Source organism: Manacus candei, unplaced genomic scaffold (assembly GCF_025592945.1).
Source record: "Manacus candei isolate 608988 ecotype Guabito, Panama unplaced genomic scaffold, ASM2559294v1 h1tg000020l, whole genome shotgun sequence".
In the NCBI taxonomy this organism is placed as follows: Eukaryota; Metazoa; Chordata; class Aves; order Passeriformes; family Pipridae; genus Manacus; species Manacus candei.
Genome location: NW_026138068.1, coordinates 3,155,430 through 3,172,024, shown reverse-complemented (window position 1 = coordinate 3,172,024; position 16,595 = coordinate 3,155,430). Strand labels below are relative to the sequence as shown.

Below are 16,595 nucleotides of genomic sequence, written 5' to 3'. Positions count from 1 at the left end.
CTTTAAATCAGCTATTAAGGAAGTGAGTAGAATAAGTGTCACAAACGTGGGGAGGAGGCCTGAAAGAGCCTGAGGGCTGGAGTGGTGGGTCTGAGGAGCAGAACATGGATCACCTGTCACTGGCTGCTACTAACAGGCTCTACCCATGTACATGCAGTCCTTTCACTTGAGCAGTCACCTGTGGGAGAGCTTGATTACAGCTCTGCTGCAAGAGAACAGGACAGACTTTGGACTAACTCGTGAGTTAGCAAGGAAAAGGCACATCTTTATCTTTCCTTGGTTGTCTATGTTGGGGGTTATTTAGTCTGGGTTACTGGGAGTCCTTCAGTGGGAGGTCAGGGCAGTGGGTGCCATCACAAGCCCTCTCAGAGCCAGGCTGTGTGTGGTGATGCTCCCCTGGGGTCCCTCATCTGCTCGTTACCAGCAGATGAACAGTGATCTTGTTCAGTAGTTGCTGGTGGACCTGTCTTCCACAAACATCTAATCCCTTTTTCAACCCATCTGCGCTTGTGAGCCTGCAGTGTCCTGTGGCAGTGAGGTGCACAGCTCAGTTTTGTTTGAGGTGCAAAGTGTTTCCATGTGTTTGTTTAAACCTCCTGCTTGCTAATGAGGGGACAGGTGGGGAAATGGGCATACTTTACCTCTCCTCTCTTCTTTGCATATTTTATGCCTGCACAAATGGCAGTGGGAATGCAGCCCAGCTGGGGGGTATTTCCACTCTGGTGCTTTAGAACAGTTGTGGTTGCATGATTTGTTTTGCATATAGTGGGGATAGTTTAATAGTAAAAGTTTGATATCTTCTAAAAGGCCATGAGAAATGTCATCTACTGCACGGAGATTATTTTTGTTAAGGGATCAGTCAGCAGTTGGCAGCCACAAGGGTTATGTTTCCATCACCTGAGAGGAGTGGTATGGGGAAAAACTTGTGTTTCCCTCACTGAGCAGGTTTTGGACAGGGACAACTTGAAGGTATTTCTGGCTGGATATTGCTCTAGGCTTCGTCTTAGAAAAAGGAAGATTTTTAATGTGTTAATTAATATGTTACATTCCTCAGCTGATGTGCCTGATTGTCTCCCCTCTGACTGCACTTAGTTAAATGTGAGTACAGCAAGAGAGGGAAAATCTAAGCAGGAAATAAAGCAGTGAAAAATTCAAGATGCCTCCAGAGAGAAGAGAAATGTTACCAAAGGGGAACTGTTTCTTGCTGGCCTCACCCTTACTTTTGAGGAAGAACTTCTCTACTCAGCTGCTGGAAATAGGCTCCTCGGAGTGAAGTGTCTCCTGTGGTGTAGCCAGAGTTTAATGCATCCACAGAGCTTTGCTGGGAAGGACTTGTTAGGCTTGTGTTGTAATGCTCAGAAAATGAGGAGCCTGCTAAGCTCATTAGAGTGCCAGTCATCACTTGTGGTCACTGCTGTGACAGTCTGGCCACAGCCAGAGAGGGTTTGTGTCACCTGAGCCTCTCGTTCCCTAAACAAAGGGTTTGTGCCTTTCTCACTCTATGGCTGCGTCCCAGAGACCTGGAGCACCTCCACCACCTCCACTGGGGGCCCCAGCCAAAGTGGGTAAATGCTTTTTGTCACTCAAGATCACGTGGACTGCCTGAACCGGCTTCTCTGCAGTGGTTTTTCTGGGAATTTCAGAAACACAGCAGATGTCCCATTGTCCTCTCTGGGATGATGGCAGTGCCTGTCTCCAGAACAGAAAGCCACAGGTTTTCTTATTTGAAACCATACTGTGTAGCCACCATGACTGCAGTCAGGATGATAACAAGGTCCTACAGACCTTGTTAACAGTATGTTCCCTCTTTCAAGCTTCCTTATTTCTTTTCAAATAGCAGGTACTGGGCTACAAAAGAGCTGCTGGAAGGAGAGTAGTGCTGAATCTGTGTGACCTCCCAGGCCAGCAGTGGAGGGCTCAAGAAATCTCACCAAAAGTGCTCATGAAAGGTTCACATAAAAATCAGGACTTTAACTCTTTCCCCTTGCTTGTTGCACACTTTTTGGAGAGTAAAGCTGTACTTGTTTGGAAAGGGCTCTTTTGGGATTCCTCCATCAGCTGTGGGCTCCTGGGTTTTCTTGCAGGTGCCAAAACCACTTGGGTCTCTTTGCTTCCCAGCCACGTGGAGGGATCAGGACTGCACCTGAGAAATTCAGGGCAAGAGTGGCTCAGGCTCTTGGAGAGGGGAAGGAGAAGCCAGGCTCATCATTTGAGATGCCTCTGGAGAAGGGAGGAGGGTGACTGAACTGCTGCCATGGGATATACTAATGGCACCTGGATCTGAGGGCGGATGGCAGTGAGCAGGAGAGCGTTACAGGATGATACTGATGAATGATCTGACAAAACCTCTTTTTTTTTTACCTGTTTTTCTTCAAGTCCTCAATTTCTTCATTTCTGCCCTCTCTTTTGAGAAGACAGCATTGCACAGGTTGTGTAGTGGACATCCAGGTCTTGCAGATGAAACCACTGTTGAAACTAACACTGAAATGCAGAGAGCACTGAACAGGGCACTGAAAATGCTGCCCTAACTGTGATAGCCACGTGATTTCAGATACTCAAGGGTGTAGTAATACTATGTAAAAGGGGAAGAGTGTCAAACTGGTCTACTTCTGCTGATTAGAACTTGTTTAAATACAGTATATGTACAACCTATTCTTCAACAGGCTGCTATCAGCTGAGAAGCTAGACTGTTTTCCAAGCTTATCTGCTTTCTTATCATCTTCTTGGTAGCAAGATCTGAATTCATGGCTCCATTTGACCTAAGGTTTAAGTATGAGGGTGAGGTCAGGGGGATGGCATCTGAGCTCCTGCCTGGCACTGAACTGTGAGGTATCTGTGTACTCTGCACATGCAGTTATTGCAGGGTTTTGTTTTTTTTAACTTATAGGTGGACTCTGATCTAATGTTGCCAGTTCCCTTTATCTTTGATTGCAAAGTACCTTCTGCTCTTTAGAAATGTGGGTGCATTTCTGCGCACCAGCGTCGGGAGCGAGACAGAGCATTACAGAATCATTTGGGAAATGAGTTCTCTCTATACAGGGTGATTTCTCATAACTTGTCTGCTTTTCTTTGCATCTTTAGTGAAGGAGATGCTGCCTGAAGCTCTTCATCTTTTGTGTGTGGACTGACCTTAAAATAAAATCTATGGATAATAGCTGAGGTGGCAGAAAATGACAGGGAAGCCCATTGCATGCTTACCACTGCCTTTCTCTTTTCCAGAGAGACTGTTCAGTTCCTCTGTTGGATTTGGCTGGTTTGTTCCCAGGACTCTGTATCACTGAACCTGGTGTCTGAGAAGGGCTTTACCTGAGTAAAGCCAGTCTGGCTGTATGAAAGTCTTTGGGAGAAGCAGAGAACATTCCCTGACTAATTTATCTGTAGGGGGTATTTTCTTGCCACTCTACCATCCTTTTATGCATGACTTAGCTTCCCAGCCGACTGAAGCCTTTGAAGTTAGATTGCAAATAGCTCTTCAGCTGTCCCTTCCCCCCATCTAAAATAGGGACACTAGAACAACCATCGCTGTGGAAAGAGCCTTCCTTGTTACATGGCTCCCCAATGTTAACACCCCCCTCTTCTCCTCCTTCCTTTTCCCTACCTCCTCCTCCCCCCCCATAAAGAAACCTTTTTTTCCCCCCTTAATAAGATCTACTTAAGACTTGAGGGAATAGGCCATGGTTCCATGAGATGGTAAATCCAATTTTAGGGTGTTTCATATGTGATGAAAAACACAGTGGCCACATGACGCAGCCCCTGAATTGGCACACATTCGCCCTGCCAGTTCGGATTTGTTCACATAATGCAGGAGGGGCGACTGTCCAGCCTCACATCGGGGCACACACGGGCTGCCCAGGCATCCCCGAGCTCGGGCTGGGGGCCGCTGACTCCCCACTCGTACTCTCACTGTATTTTGTGATCTGCCCAGTTGTATCTTCACGTTGGTCTTGTCTCAGATCTGAGCAGTCTGGGGGTCTGGAAGTTTCCATTTGAGTGTGGACCCAAATGTGTTGTGTTGGCCTGTCCATGCAGACACCAGAGAGCGTCTCTTGTGCATGGGAAGCCCAGGGGCAACGTCTGGCTTCTCCAAATATCCCTTCTTTGGTGACCTTGCCCACAGGAACAGTGTAACCACCTCATATGCCATGAAGTTTGCAGTTCAGAGCTTCCTTCCCCTTTCCTGAATTAAGCCATCCCTTTTGTGGAAGGCAGTGCACTTGCTAACAAACAGGGCAATCCCCTCAGTGAGTTATTGCCCTCTTTGCCAGTTCATCTCTTCAGGCTTTCTGCTGAGGCAGATCTGGCAGTTGTTCTCCCACTGGCTTAGTTCCTGGCTCAGAGGATTGCTGTCCTAGGAATTCATGTTGAAAACTGAACTATGGTGCTGTCTTGCCAAGAGAATGGATTTTTGAAAGTACTGAATGGTGGTTGGGTCTTCTCACACATGAGTCTTCGATCACATTTCTCAAGTGGTTTTGTTTCTGGATCAGTGAAGATCTGGTTATCTCTACACTGCATGGGCTTCCCATCCCTGTCCTCTTTGCTTCACCTGGAGTTGTCTGTCCTTCCCTGGATTGTTTGCTGAGTGAGAGAAGTTCTTAGCCTCATGGAAATGCCTAGAGGCTGCCTAAGTGGGTGTTTCTTACTCCAGAATCCATTTCAACTTCTGGAAGGAAGAATCCACGCATCGTTTCCTACAGCCACTGGAGCTTCTCTGTACAGTCAAGTGAAAACAGCCTGAACCCCTCCTGTTCAATCGTTGCCTTAATTTGCTCCTATTTTTCATGTTTTGTTGGTGTGGGTCATTTCATGCCCTGGATCATGTCAGGGACCTTAGATCAGAAATACTGATTTAAGCTACTACCCCATTCCTTTCCTTGGAGACATTAATGTTATTGCACTGTCCTGTGAGGAGACAGAGGATAATCCCCTCTGGAATCTGAAACAGGTCCCTGAAATGTCAAGACCCATCTCAGCTGCTCAATGCACATGAAGGCCTGCAGGAAGCTGGAGGTGTGGATTTGCCTGAGTGTCGGATGCTGTGTTTGACACTCCTGCCCATCCTGCAGGAGTCATTTTAGCTCATTTTGTCATCTTAATTCACTAGATTTTCTGATGATGGCATGGACTGTTGGGCAGCCTTCCAGCTCTCCTGCTGTCCTTAAAACACAAGTCAATTTACTTCTGTTCCTGGTGTCAGGAAGTACTGGAAGTGAGTGAGGAGACCTTTTCTCTTTGTGAGCATTAGCCCCACGTGCTTCCCCCTCTCAAGAGCCCTTCCTGCTGTATGCTGAAAGCCTAGTTGAGCTCCTTCCTTGCATCCTTCCAAATCCCAACTTGTGGCATCTCTCCACATGCAGGACGGTCTAATTAGGGACCAGCACCCGAGGCAGCACATTGTGATACACAAACACAGAATCTTGGTGGGATTTCCTGACTCCTACCCCTCTCTTCTGGGACTGACAGAGACTCGTGGGGGATTCTCCCGCTGTCCTGTGGTTTGAGGTATTGACTCAAGAGTTCCCTCTTGGCATTAGAAGGAAAAGTAAGTGGCGTAAGTTGGGCTGGTGTTTACAGTGCTGTTTGTTTACAATGAACACTTGGGTATTATTGTCACTCGTTTTACTCGTTGGGCAGCCCTGTAGGTGTGGGGAGGATTGTCTGTGCCACAGAAGTGCTGCAAGTAAGTACCAGACCAAAACACAACCTGAGCCAAGAGTGTGTGTGTGTCAGGTGGGACATTGTCATGGTAGGGAGCTTGAATTCTTTTTTTCAAGTAGAGAGAGGTTCTTTTGCAATTGGTAATAGACGAAAACACCCAAGTAATGTCCTGCGAGAAATCCCTGCTCCATTGCAGCCTTTGTGGTGCCCCTTTTTGTGGGACACAGTGTTGAGTCCATCGCTCTGCTCTGTGTGTTTGCAGCCTTTGCCTGTGAGTTACTTTACAAAGCACTGTATAAATACGTGACTGTATAAAAACCTTGCAGTCTTCTGTTCTGCAGACAGAAATACATGTTGCTGGAGATATTTATAATCACTGATTTGTAATATGTAAATTTTTCCATTTGCCTTTTACTGAGCTGGGCATTTTATTATAGTGCAAACACATCTGAGAGCTGTCTTGTCCCAATTAAAAGCTGCTGTGGTTGCCATTGAGGGCTCTGACAGCAGCAGGAGGATGGGAGCTCTCTCAGCTGCCCAGAGGAGGTGGAAAGACCTGACTAACCAAGGGGGAGGAGGCAGTGACCCAACTCCAGCGTCAGTCCAGGCTGTGGTGGTGGTGGGCTGGCCAACACAAGCCCCCATGGGTGCTGGTGACAGCACAGTCACCTGAGCAGGTTTGGAGCTCACCCAGGACCGTGCAGGCAGCAGATTGCTCTGTGTTTTTGTTGCTGCTGTAGCTGAACTGCTGGCAAACCACCTCGAGTGGCTCTGCCCTCCTGTCCTCCACCTCTGCAACCCCAGCAAAGCACCGCCCTTGCGTTGTCCCTTCAGAGGCAGAGCTGTAATTATGGTTGGCAAAGTAAAATCCCTCGTGCTCATTGTAAACGCGGTGCCGAGGGTGCCTCGGTCCCGCCTGGCACCGCGAGGTGTGAGCGCTCAGCAGGTCCCTCTGCCGTGTCATCCTGCCCAGTGCTGCTCTCCCAACAAGCCAGGAGGGCAGCTTGGAGCCACAGCCCCTCTTCACGTGCTTTGCCAAGAACACATGGAGCCTGCAAGCTAAAAGCAGATTAAAAATGAACAAAGCAACACCCTCTGAAGCCCTCGCTGGGCTTGTAGATTTTGGGCAGGAAGAGGTATTTGCTCTGTTATCAGAGTGAATGGTGAGATTCTTTGGGCCAATCTTGAATGAGCTTGTCGTTTTTTGAAGGAGTTTTTAATTGAAACTGTGTCTTTGAGGAAGAGTTGGGGGTGGCTGGTTGATGTCCTCAGGCTTCCTTTTTGTTCTGGTTGGTGGCATAAGAAATGGCAGGTTTGAAATGCCTCCTTCTCTGTAAGGAGTCCGGGAAGGGAGAACTGTGTGTTTCTGGGCTACTTTCACCCGGAAATCAAGGCCATTTCCCTTGTCAAATGCAGAGCACAGACCATGAGGAGCTTGGTGTGAGCCCAGTGTGGGGAGACTGCTGGATCTGGGGAATAGGAATTTGGAGGGACCTGGAGTCTGTTCTTGACTCCGTTAGTGACTTGGTGTATGACCCTCTTTGGTCAGTTGTTTTCTCTGGAGGCTTTTTTTTCCTTGCTTTTTTTGTAAAAATACACAGTTAGACTTGATCACTTGTAAATTGTTTCAACCCTTAGATGAACTCAATCCAAAACCAAGTGATGAGTGTTTAACCAGATTATGAAAACTTTTTGTCCAAGAGTCACTTTTGATTTTAGTTCTGGCTTTATTGAAAAACATTAAAGCTAATGTCCTTGTATTGTGCTGAATGCCATTGATCCTGCATTTCATTATTTTGGTGCACCACAGCTCAGCCAGGCAGTATCAGAGTAGTTGCTACCCTACCTCAAATATAAGTAACTTGGTACCCAGCAGAATTTTTAAGCTAAATTGGCTGTAAGCTGATGGTATTCAAAACGTGTTCTGAAATTCTGGGTAAATTCTCTATCAGATGGTCTTTTAAAAGGAAATGGAAGCATGTGAAGTTCCTCTGCCTGTAGGAAAGGTACTGAACAGTGTGTACAGTGAAGGTACACATGCAAATGTTAGGATGTAGTTTCTTCTTTCTGCAGGTGTGAACATTTGCTTGCAAAATGGGTGTTGCTCTGAGGTGAGATCGATACCCTGCATGCAGTGGCTCTACCCTGTCACTGTGCAGGCTGATCCAGGAGTGGCATCCCAGGATGTTCCCTCATTTAATTCAAGAGGCTCTGCACACTGTGCTGGTGTTAAAGGTGGCAATTAGCATTTTGGGTGAACAGTGAATGAGGCCATTTATAACCAGTTACGCTGACATGAATCTCTCCCAACAAATTTGCATCATTAAAACACCTTTGGAAAAATGTGTCATGCGTATAATTAAATACCTGTTTTGCTAACTCTTAATTTAATTAAGGCAAAGCAAAGATGGCAGCACAAATTAATTTAGCTGGAAATGGCTTTTCTCTCAGTGGACTGAAGGAGGTTTTCTGGTGGCATTGTACCAGATGACCTCAGAAACAGGCGGGTGAACTGCAGGACTGACTGACACAGATTTTTTGACAGTGATGGCCATGACATCCTCATGGCACTACATGTGTCATCTATCAGCTCACTTTTTTCTGCTTGTGAGAGCAAATAGGGAGGCCAGCTAGAAGGGGTTTCTTTGAGAGGACAGCATAGCTACTTTTGAGCTACTGAATACCCTGAGAGGTATTCAGTCATAACTGTAGTAAATCCAGGTTCAGACAGGTGAATGAAAAGAAATTCATAGAACAGAAGATATTTCTATGTCTCCCCTTGGTTTTCTGTCTCTACCTTGATCTCTTTCACTTGGTGCCTACGTTTTCCCCCCTTAGATATGACTTTCCTGTAACCACTCATCCTCTTTAAATATTCATTTCTCTTAACTTTCTTTAAAGCCTTCCTTGTAGATGATCTTCTTTTGGTTTGACCTCTTTCCTAACCTTGTGATTCTTCCCCCCACCCTCCTGTGCCTTTTCTGATCTTTTTCTCCCTGTCACTTAATCTCTTTCCCTCTCCCTTTCCATCTTGCTTGGGATAAAACTGGAGCACAGACTGTGTGAACTGTGCAAGTGCAGGTGAGTTGTCAGCCCAGCCCTGTAGGAAGCAGGGAATCTGGTGTTGCTTCCTGCACACCCATCTGAGCACCAGAAGAATTTAAAAAAAACTTTTAAATTTTCCAAACGTGCTGGTTTTTGCTTTAGCAGTTCTCATTTCAGTTTAAGTAAAAATAAATGCCTGTATGAATGAAGGAAGCTCTGTGCCCTACAGCATGGAATCCTGCTAGTCCTGCCACCTCTCTGCAGTTTCAGGATTGGCTTTTTTTGTGTGGTATTTCCTTCAAGAGGGAAAACCAACCTCGTTTATCAGGCAGGATTCATTGGTACTGAGAGTGGGTAAAGGCTGGTGTGGCTGGGAGTGGGCTCTGGGTGAGCATGAGGGGTCTCCTGTGGCGGGACTGGCTGAGATGGGCTCGGGGCTGGTGGTGCTCCAGGAAGGGATGATGTGTTGTCTTAGACAGGTCCTTTGGGTCTGGTACTGTGTGCTCACCAGAGACCAGTCCTGAGCTGTGACTCACACTGGTGTTGGGTGGCTCTGGGAGGGTGCAGGGTCCTACACGAGGGACTGGGGAGAATTTGTGGCCTGGCATTACCTGGTGCTCCCCTGAGGCTTCATGAGGTGACTTTTCTCCTTACCCCATCAGATGAGATGAATATGAATTTGAAGCTGATTTGGTCTGTCTTTGGTAGCCTGAACACTCCTGGCTTTCTGTTCAACGCTGACCTTTAGCATCATCCAGCTTTTGCAGCTGGAGCCAGTGCTTTTAACAGGGCCTTTTGTGTTCACTTACTGAAAAACGGGGTCTGTTTCACAGGAAACTTGTTTACACCTGCCACAGTCATCTTTGCTCTTCCTTTGCTCCTTTCACTGGAACTGCAGCAGTTGGAACTGCAGAATGTCCTTTCATTCCCTGTCATTCTCGGCGTGGGACGTGACTGCAATAGAGCAGCTGGGGCGAGGATGCAGGGTGTGACACCCACTGGGGAGTGTTAGCCAGATGTGGACACCTCGAGGGAATGATACAATTGGGCTTTGGAAAGACTGAAGTGCAATGGATTATTATTTCTACTTCATTTTTCAGCTGTTCATTTCAGGGTTTTCAAAACAGCCCTTGGAGTCCTCCCTGCACGTAAAGATGCACTGAAGTGACTCTGTGACTACAGGAGAGTCCCCTCTCTGCCACCATTAGCAGGGGGTCGACAGCACTTGCTCGGGGCTTGCCAGGTGAATGAGTGTCCTTGCTGGGCATTTTCAGACCACTAAAACTGCAAGAGGCTTTTTGGGGATGCCCCACACATTCCGTGAGGCTCCGGGTGCTGCTGCAGCGGAATGCGGGGAAGGCGGGCGAGGGGAGGTGCCAGGACGGAGGATTTGCACAGCTGCTGCTGCGAGCGCCGTGCTCAGCCTGCTCTCTGGTGGTGGCTGCTGTAGCAGAGATGACCTTTGATAAAACATGAAGTGTTTGGTGTGATTTGGATAGTTGTGGTTGCTCAGCTTCACCCAGTGGCAGTTCATAGCAGAGTCAACTCAGCTGTTCTTTCTTTTGTTCCCGTACCCCAGTGCAAGATTCACAGGTTAAAAATCAAATCACAGCTGCTTCAGGGAGAGAACTGCCAACAAAGCCTGACAGACTTCAAGGAGTGTTTGGACAACGCTCTCAGGCATGTGCTGTGACCCTTGGGGTGTCCTGTGCAGGGCTCAGAGTTGGACTCGATGATCCTTGTGGGTCCTCTTCCAGCTCAGCATATTCCATGATTCCGTAAAGGCTTCTTCCCCAGCAGCTCTCCTCAGAACTTCCAGGTTCTCCAGTGTCTGACACTGCTCTTTCCTTTCAAAGTGGGGTGACTGGTGGGAGAGCAGACAGAAGAGGTACCTGCTGGCACAAAACATGGAGAAAATAATAAATATTTCTGGGATCTACAGTCAAATTTGGCTGAAAGCAGCCATCAGATTCCAAAACTCTTGCCAGGATTGTGACAGAGAGAGGCACTAGCAGACCACTTGATGCTGTTCTTTTCCTGGCTTGGCTGGGCTGGAGCCTGCAGCTCCCAGAGCAAGCAGGAGGGCTCTGGTGACATGAGGATGGTCTTTACTGAGATCAGCAATGTGAGAAATATTTTTGGAGAAGGTTACTGGGACCCTGTCCTGTCTGCTGTCATCACTCTAGTGAGAGATCAGCCCCATTCCTGTTTCCTAGATAAACTGTCAGTGTGTGGATATGTCTTCCAGCAGTGTTGGGTTGCTGTATTTCTTATTGGGGTTTGTTTTAACAGTACCTGAGGGATGTGACAGTTATGCATGTGGATTCTTGGTGCTGGAGACACCTCGAGGACTGAAGTGCCTGTAGGACACAGTGTGCAGGTGTGACCATGTGCTGTTGGGTTCCTGAGGCTTTTCTGTTTTACAAGACCTAGTCAGGCAGCTTTGAGACTTCAGAGCAAGCAGGAACCCTCTGTTTCAGTCCAGTTTCCATCCCTTTGGCAAAGGAGGTGGGACATAGTTTTAGCATTTTCTATACCTCTGTATTTCTTATGTCTAGGAAAGTAATCCTTTTGCCCCAAAACATGACATATTCTGTGTCTTTGAATCCCAGTATTTATCACTTTGATGTTTAAAAGCAATTTAACAAGATCTGTGGCTCTTTTTTTTCCCACCTGAATTGCTGTGGTCTAGTCGAGACAACTTTTGGTAGCAGCAGCCATGTGGAAGTGTTGTCTTTCCTCAATTAGAGGTTAAGAGTTGGCAGCAAATGAGCCATGGATTATAATTAAAAAACAGGGTAATTCTTTGTGCATGGAGAGACTAAGGAATAAAAACTCACGGTGTAATGTACCTGTCAGTATTAGATGCAAATGAGAGAGAATGTGTCTTGCAGTGAAAGACATTTGAATTGTGTGTATTTTGCTGAGCATGGGAGCAATTCCTCCTGTTCCATAGAAGCTGAGGGTTTTGTTCAGTTTGTACTGATGCTCTTTTAGAAGGCTTTTACCTCACTGATTCCTGAGGTCTGACATGGAAGAGAAAAGCTTCAATAGGCACCAGCTGCTCGGGGGCCTGTCTTTTCAGAGCATCGCTGGCTCGCTTTCCCCTATTCCCAATTAAACTGTGTGTTAAACTTAGCTTTTGTTTGAAGCATTCCCGCCCTGCGGTGTTGAACGTAAAAGGAATGTGCTGGTCACCTTTACTCTCTCTTTTGTCGCAGGGTCAGCATTCCTCAGGGGAGGACATGGAGATCTCCGACGACGAGACCAACCCAGCGCCCATCACCAGCGCGGAATGTGCCAAAACCATTGTGGTGAACTCCTCCGTCAGCAACACGGCCGTGATGGCCCCGTCGATCCCCCCCCTGCCACCACCCGGATTCCCTCCTCTTCCTCCTCCGCCTCCTCCCCAGCCAGGCTTCCCGATGCCTCCACCGCTGCCTCCGCCACCTCCACCCACCCACCCCGCCGTCACCGTCCCCCCGCCGCCGCTCCCGGCCCCTCCCGGGGTCCCCCCGCCGCACATCCTGCCTCCGCTCCCTCCCTTCCATCCCGGCATGTTCCCTGTCATGCAGGTGGATATGATAAGTGTCTTGGGCAACCAGTGGGGTGGCATGCCCATGTCCTTCCAGATGCAAACTCAGATGCTGAGCCGCATGATGCAGGCACAGAACACGTACCAGTATCCCCCTTTCATGACGGGCCGGATGCAGTTCGTGAACCTCCCTCCCTACCGCCCTTTCTCCATGGGAGCTGCTCTTGGCCGTGGGCAGCAGTGGCCCCCACTGCCCAAGTTTGACCCCTCGGTTCCACCACCCGGGTATGAGCCGAAGAAGGAAGATCCCCACAAAGCCACTGTGGATGGAGTCCTCCTGGTCATAGTGAAGGAGCTCAAGGCTATCATGAAAAGGGACCTGAACCGCAAGATGGTTGAAGTGGTGGCGTTTCGGGCATTTGATGACTGGTGGGACAAGAAGGAACGTCTGGCAAAGGTAGGCTTTCACGTGCTCTCTGCTGGATCCTAAACTGTTCTTAGTGCTTGTGACCAGGGCATGCATCAACAGGGGTCTGAACTGACTTTAAAAGAACCCACAACCCTAAATTGTTATGGTAACTAAAATGGAAGGAAAAAGTAAAGCCATGGAGTAGCTTTGCTGTGAGGAACCCCATTGCTGGAGACTGCTGAAATTAAATGGGAGACACACGTGTCCCTGTCCCTCACCTGGCTCCATGCATGCCCATGGGGCTGGTCTGTGTGCTGGGGTAGGCAGCAGCACCAGACTCAGCCTGCAGGTATCTGGAAGGTGCTCAGTCACTACAGGCACCTGCCTGGGGACAGCTTAGCACCTGGATATTGAACCTGGCTTATTTCCATGGTGTCACTCTGTACATGCAGGTATTTCATGCTGCTTTGCCATCAGAACCAAGTTTAGCTCCAAAAAACTAAAGGAGGAGTGTTTGAAAGCACCAAGTCGCTGTTTTGTGTTCCCCACTTCATGTGATGAAGTCTGTGGGTATTTCCAGTTCTCCCACCTCCTCAGTGCATGTTCACAGCAGCAATTAACTCAAAAGCTGAGCGTTGGCCAAATACGTGAGGAGTTCCAGGGATTAGTTAAGAAAACAGCTTTGCATGAATCATCTGATCCTTTCTCACCCAATTTGAAGTGTACCTCAGCCAGGAAACAGCTCTGTGATCTAATGTGTGGTGAATTTGTCACTACCAAAAAAAAAAAGTAACACTGCAGAAAGGTTCATGCAAGCCTCAAAATCACCGTTACAGTGAATTATTGAAAAAGTAACAACAAACCAAGCCACAGCCTGCAGATAGATCTTGTGTCTCAGATGTCAGTTTTCAGAGCAGTATCTTCCCCACCTGCTTTTGTAAACCAGTTGCATGTTAACTCTGGTGCCTGGGAGAGCTGCTTGGCTTTCTGGAAGGTTGGTAATGCTGTTGCTTAACAGCTGTTTTATGACAGTGTAATTTACTCTGGCTCAGAGCTGGCTGGTGTGACATGCAGCAAGAAACACCATCACTCTTCTGACTAATGCTCAGAGCTTTTCCCCCTGCCAGCGAGCGTGTGCTGACAGTTTTGGAGGAGGCCCCCGAGTTTCCAGGGCGATGAAGGAAACAGATCCAGTACATAGTTGCAAAAGCAACAACTGAAATACTCAAGAAATTGTTTTAAACCAGACATCTGCACTGAAGAAGTAGAAGCAAGTCAAGGCAGATCTTCAGGCTCTTTTACACCTCAAGCTATGGCTGGATTTGGCATGTTCCTCCCTCACCTGGAATTTGTAACTCACTTTGGGAAGGGAAGCTGGCTGTACCACAGCAACTCGCCACAGTCCTTGCCACAGGTTATGTTGGATGTGAGCAGTGTAATTGAAAATAGGAAACTGCTGCATGGAAAACCACGTGTGCTTTCTGTCCAGGAACAGAGATGCCAGAACCATTTCTGCCCCAGGGCGCTGCCTGGAAAGGCTTCTGCCAGGCCACATGTTACTGTTGTGTGGAGAAAAACCTCACAGGTTTCAGAGCCGCCTTTCTCTAGGACTGGACACCCCTGGCATTGGAGTGAGACAGGATTCCTTCTCAGCCACAAGAAAATTAAATACAATTGTTCAGCTTAAACTGTCCCTCTCTACTGTGTATGTGTGAGGATGAGCCAGCTGGGCTCCTTGGTGGCAGCTGGAGGTCAGGTCTCCACGTGCTTTACCATCACACTGATTTTGGCTGTTATATTCTATCAAAGGAATCAATTCAGGCAGCTGATTGACTGCCAGGAGGTATCGTGCCATAGGCAAAAGGTGGGAAGGCCCAAGGATAAAGCTGGTGTCCCGTGTCAGACAGAATGGAAAATTTACAGGGAGCAGGCTGCGAAGGAGCACGTTGCTAGAGAAGGCAGCACATTCCATGGGCCTTGTCTACTACCTAAGATAGGGGAAAGCTTTTCCCTGTTCCCAAATCTAGTGATGGGTTTGGGTTTGAAAGCCTGAGTAAAATGCATTAAGCAGAGTGCCAGGAATAACCAGTCATCCCTGGCCACGGAGTGCTGCCGCTTGGATTCTCTGCTCGGCATTCCCATTAGTCTTATCCCTTGTTAGCAGGAGAGCTGAGCTTAGGCTGCCTCCTCGGTGATTACAGCCCACTCCAGCACACGAGCTCTGTTAGTGTGTAAGAAAAAACAGCTTGTTAGATGGTGTTGTGCCATGGGCTGATGCAAATGAGTGTTACCTCCAGTGCCCTTCACTCAGGAAGAGGTGGCAGAGCGGGATGTGCCACCACATGTAATGCTCTCCTAGCTCGACCACCTCTCCACAGCTGCAGGGGTCTGAATTCCTGCTCTTCCTTCACACCTTAACTCTGATGAAATGGGATTTGTTGAGGCTGTATGTTCAGTGACCAAATTTTGTGTTTCACCCGAATATTTTGATTTTCCTGTTCCCAGCACTGGAGCCTTCTGACAGGTTTTGTGGGCTTGGGCTGTGGTTGCTAAGGAAACACAGGGATGTGTGTAATTTTTGATGCACTATATTTTGCCTTACACTCAAAAGAAGGAGGGTCTTCCCCACTGGAAGGTCTGGAGTTGCTTTCAGCTATGTGGGTTATCGAAGGAGGTAGATAACACACTGGCTGACTTGCCTAAAGAACACTCAAGTTACTTGTAAGAGGTGTGTGTGCAGCTCTGTTTGCTTTCAAGTATGTGGGGCCATGTGGGGCATCTTCATATGCCCTCAAAGAAACGGATGCCTGGGCAGGGCAGTGATATTTCCCAAACTTTGACTGTCTAAATGGCTTCCAGGATTTGTGTCCTTCCCAGGAAGCTTCCCCTCTCAAGTGTGCTTTCTCTGTTGCAGGCATCTCTCACTCCAGTGAAGTCTGGAGGAGAAGTGGAGGAAAAACCAAAGCCGAAGGATCGAATCGCGTCCTGTCTTTTGGAGAACTGGAACAAGGGAGAAGGCCTGGGATACGAGGCAATCGGCCTGGGCATTGGGCTACGAGGGGCCATCCGGCTGCCATCCTTCAAGGTGAAAACAGAAAACTGGCATCCTTATGCTGACATTCCCCAGAGGAGCCTTAGGAGGACAGGCCTGGCTGGGTTTGTGCCCCACAGCCCTCAGGCTGTTCACTCTGCTCTGTGTTCACTCACGGGGTTGCTTCTGACATCGCTGTAACCCCCCAGTACCAGAGCAAGGACCCTCTGTCCCAGCCTTACTTTTCATCTTCCACCTGTGTGAATTGTCTGTAGAGAGTTTCCCTGCTCTGCAAGAGAAATGGGACATTTGCCTGTGTTTAGGGCACAGCATTTCAGCATGGTTGTAAAAATACACTTATGCTTGTAGTGCTTTACACAGTTATTGTTTTGTTTGGAATGTGTGGCAGTCTGGCAGCTGAATCTCACCTGAAGCTGGTTAAACTCTGTCTCCTGTGAGTTTGCAGACTGAGACTCACCAACATAGAGTCACCTATTTTAAAGAGCATTTGCGTAAAAATTCAAAGTATCTTAAAAAAAAAGTGGGGTGGGAGAGGGTAGAGGGCTTCTCTGAAATTAGGATTTTGAATGCACAAAAGGTGCTAGTAAAGATTTGGAATGAGAAATTCTGCAGTCTTTATTTAGCATAAAACTTGCTTTGAGGTAGTTTAAGATGCCTTAGGCTTAGGCTCTCTTTCTGTTCTGCTACATCTCAGACACATGGATTTGTCAAGAGTTTTCTCTGTCATCCTCAAAGTACCTGGTGATGACATGCCCCATGCTGGTACCCAGAGTGTTTTGATGCAAATTGAAGGGGTAGAATTTCATTCGCAGTGAAATTCTGTTTGCAAGCAAATAAAGGGATCAAGAGCTGGGAAGTGGCCCTTGGTTTCTGAGTGTAAGTGACCATGGCAAAGC

At 47.9% G+C, this 16,595-nt stretch overlaps 1 protein-coding gene across 1 annotated transcript in view; it reads left to right on the top strand.

Annotated features, from left to right (window-relative positions):
- SETD1B (SET domain containing 1B, histone lysine methyltransferase) overlaps positions 1–16,595 on the top strand; it is a 49,935-nt gene that overhangs the window by 19,026 nt on the left and 14,314 nt on the right. The window contains exons 7-8 of the mRNA XM_051785858.1: positions 11,925–12,695; positions 15,562–15,732. Coding sequence (XP_051641818.1) covers positions 11,925–12,695; positions 15,562–15,732 — 942 coding nt within the window. The remainder of the gene's footprint in view (positions 1–11,924; positions 12,696–15,561; positions 15,733–16,595) is intronic.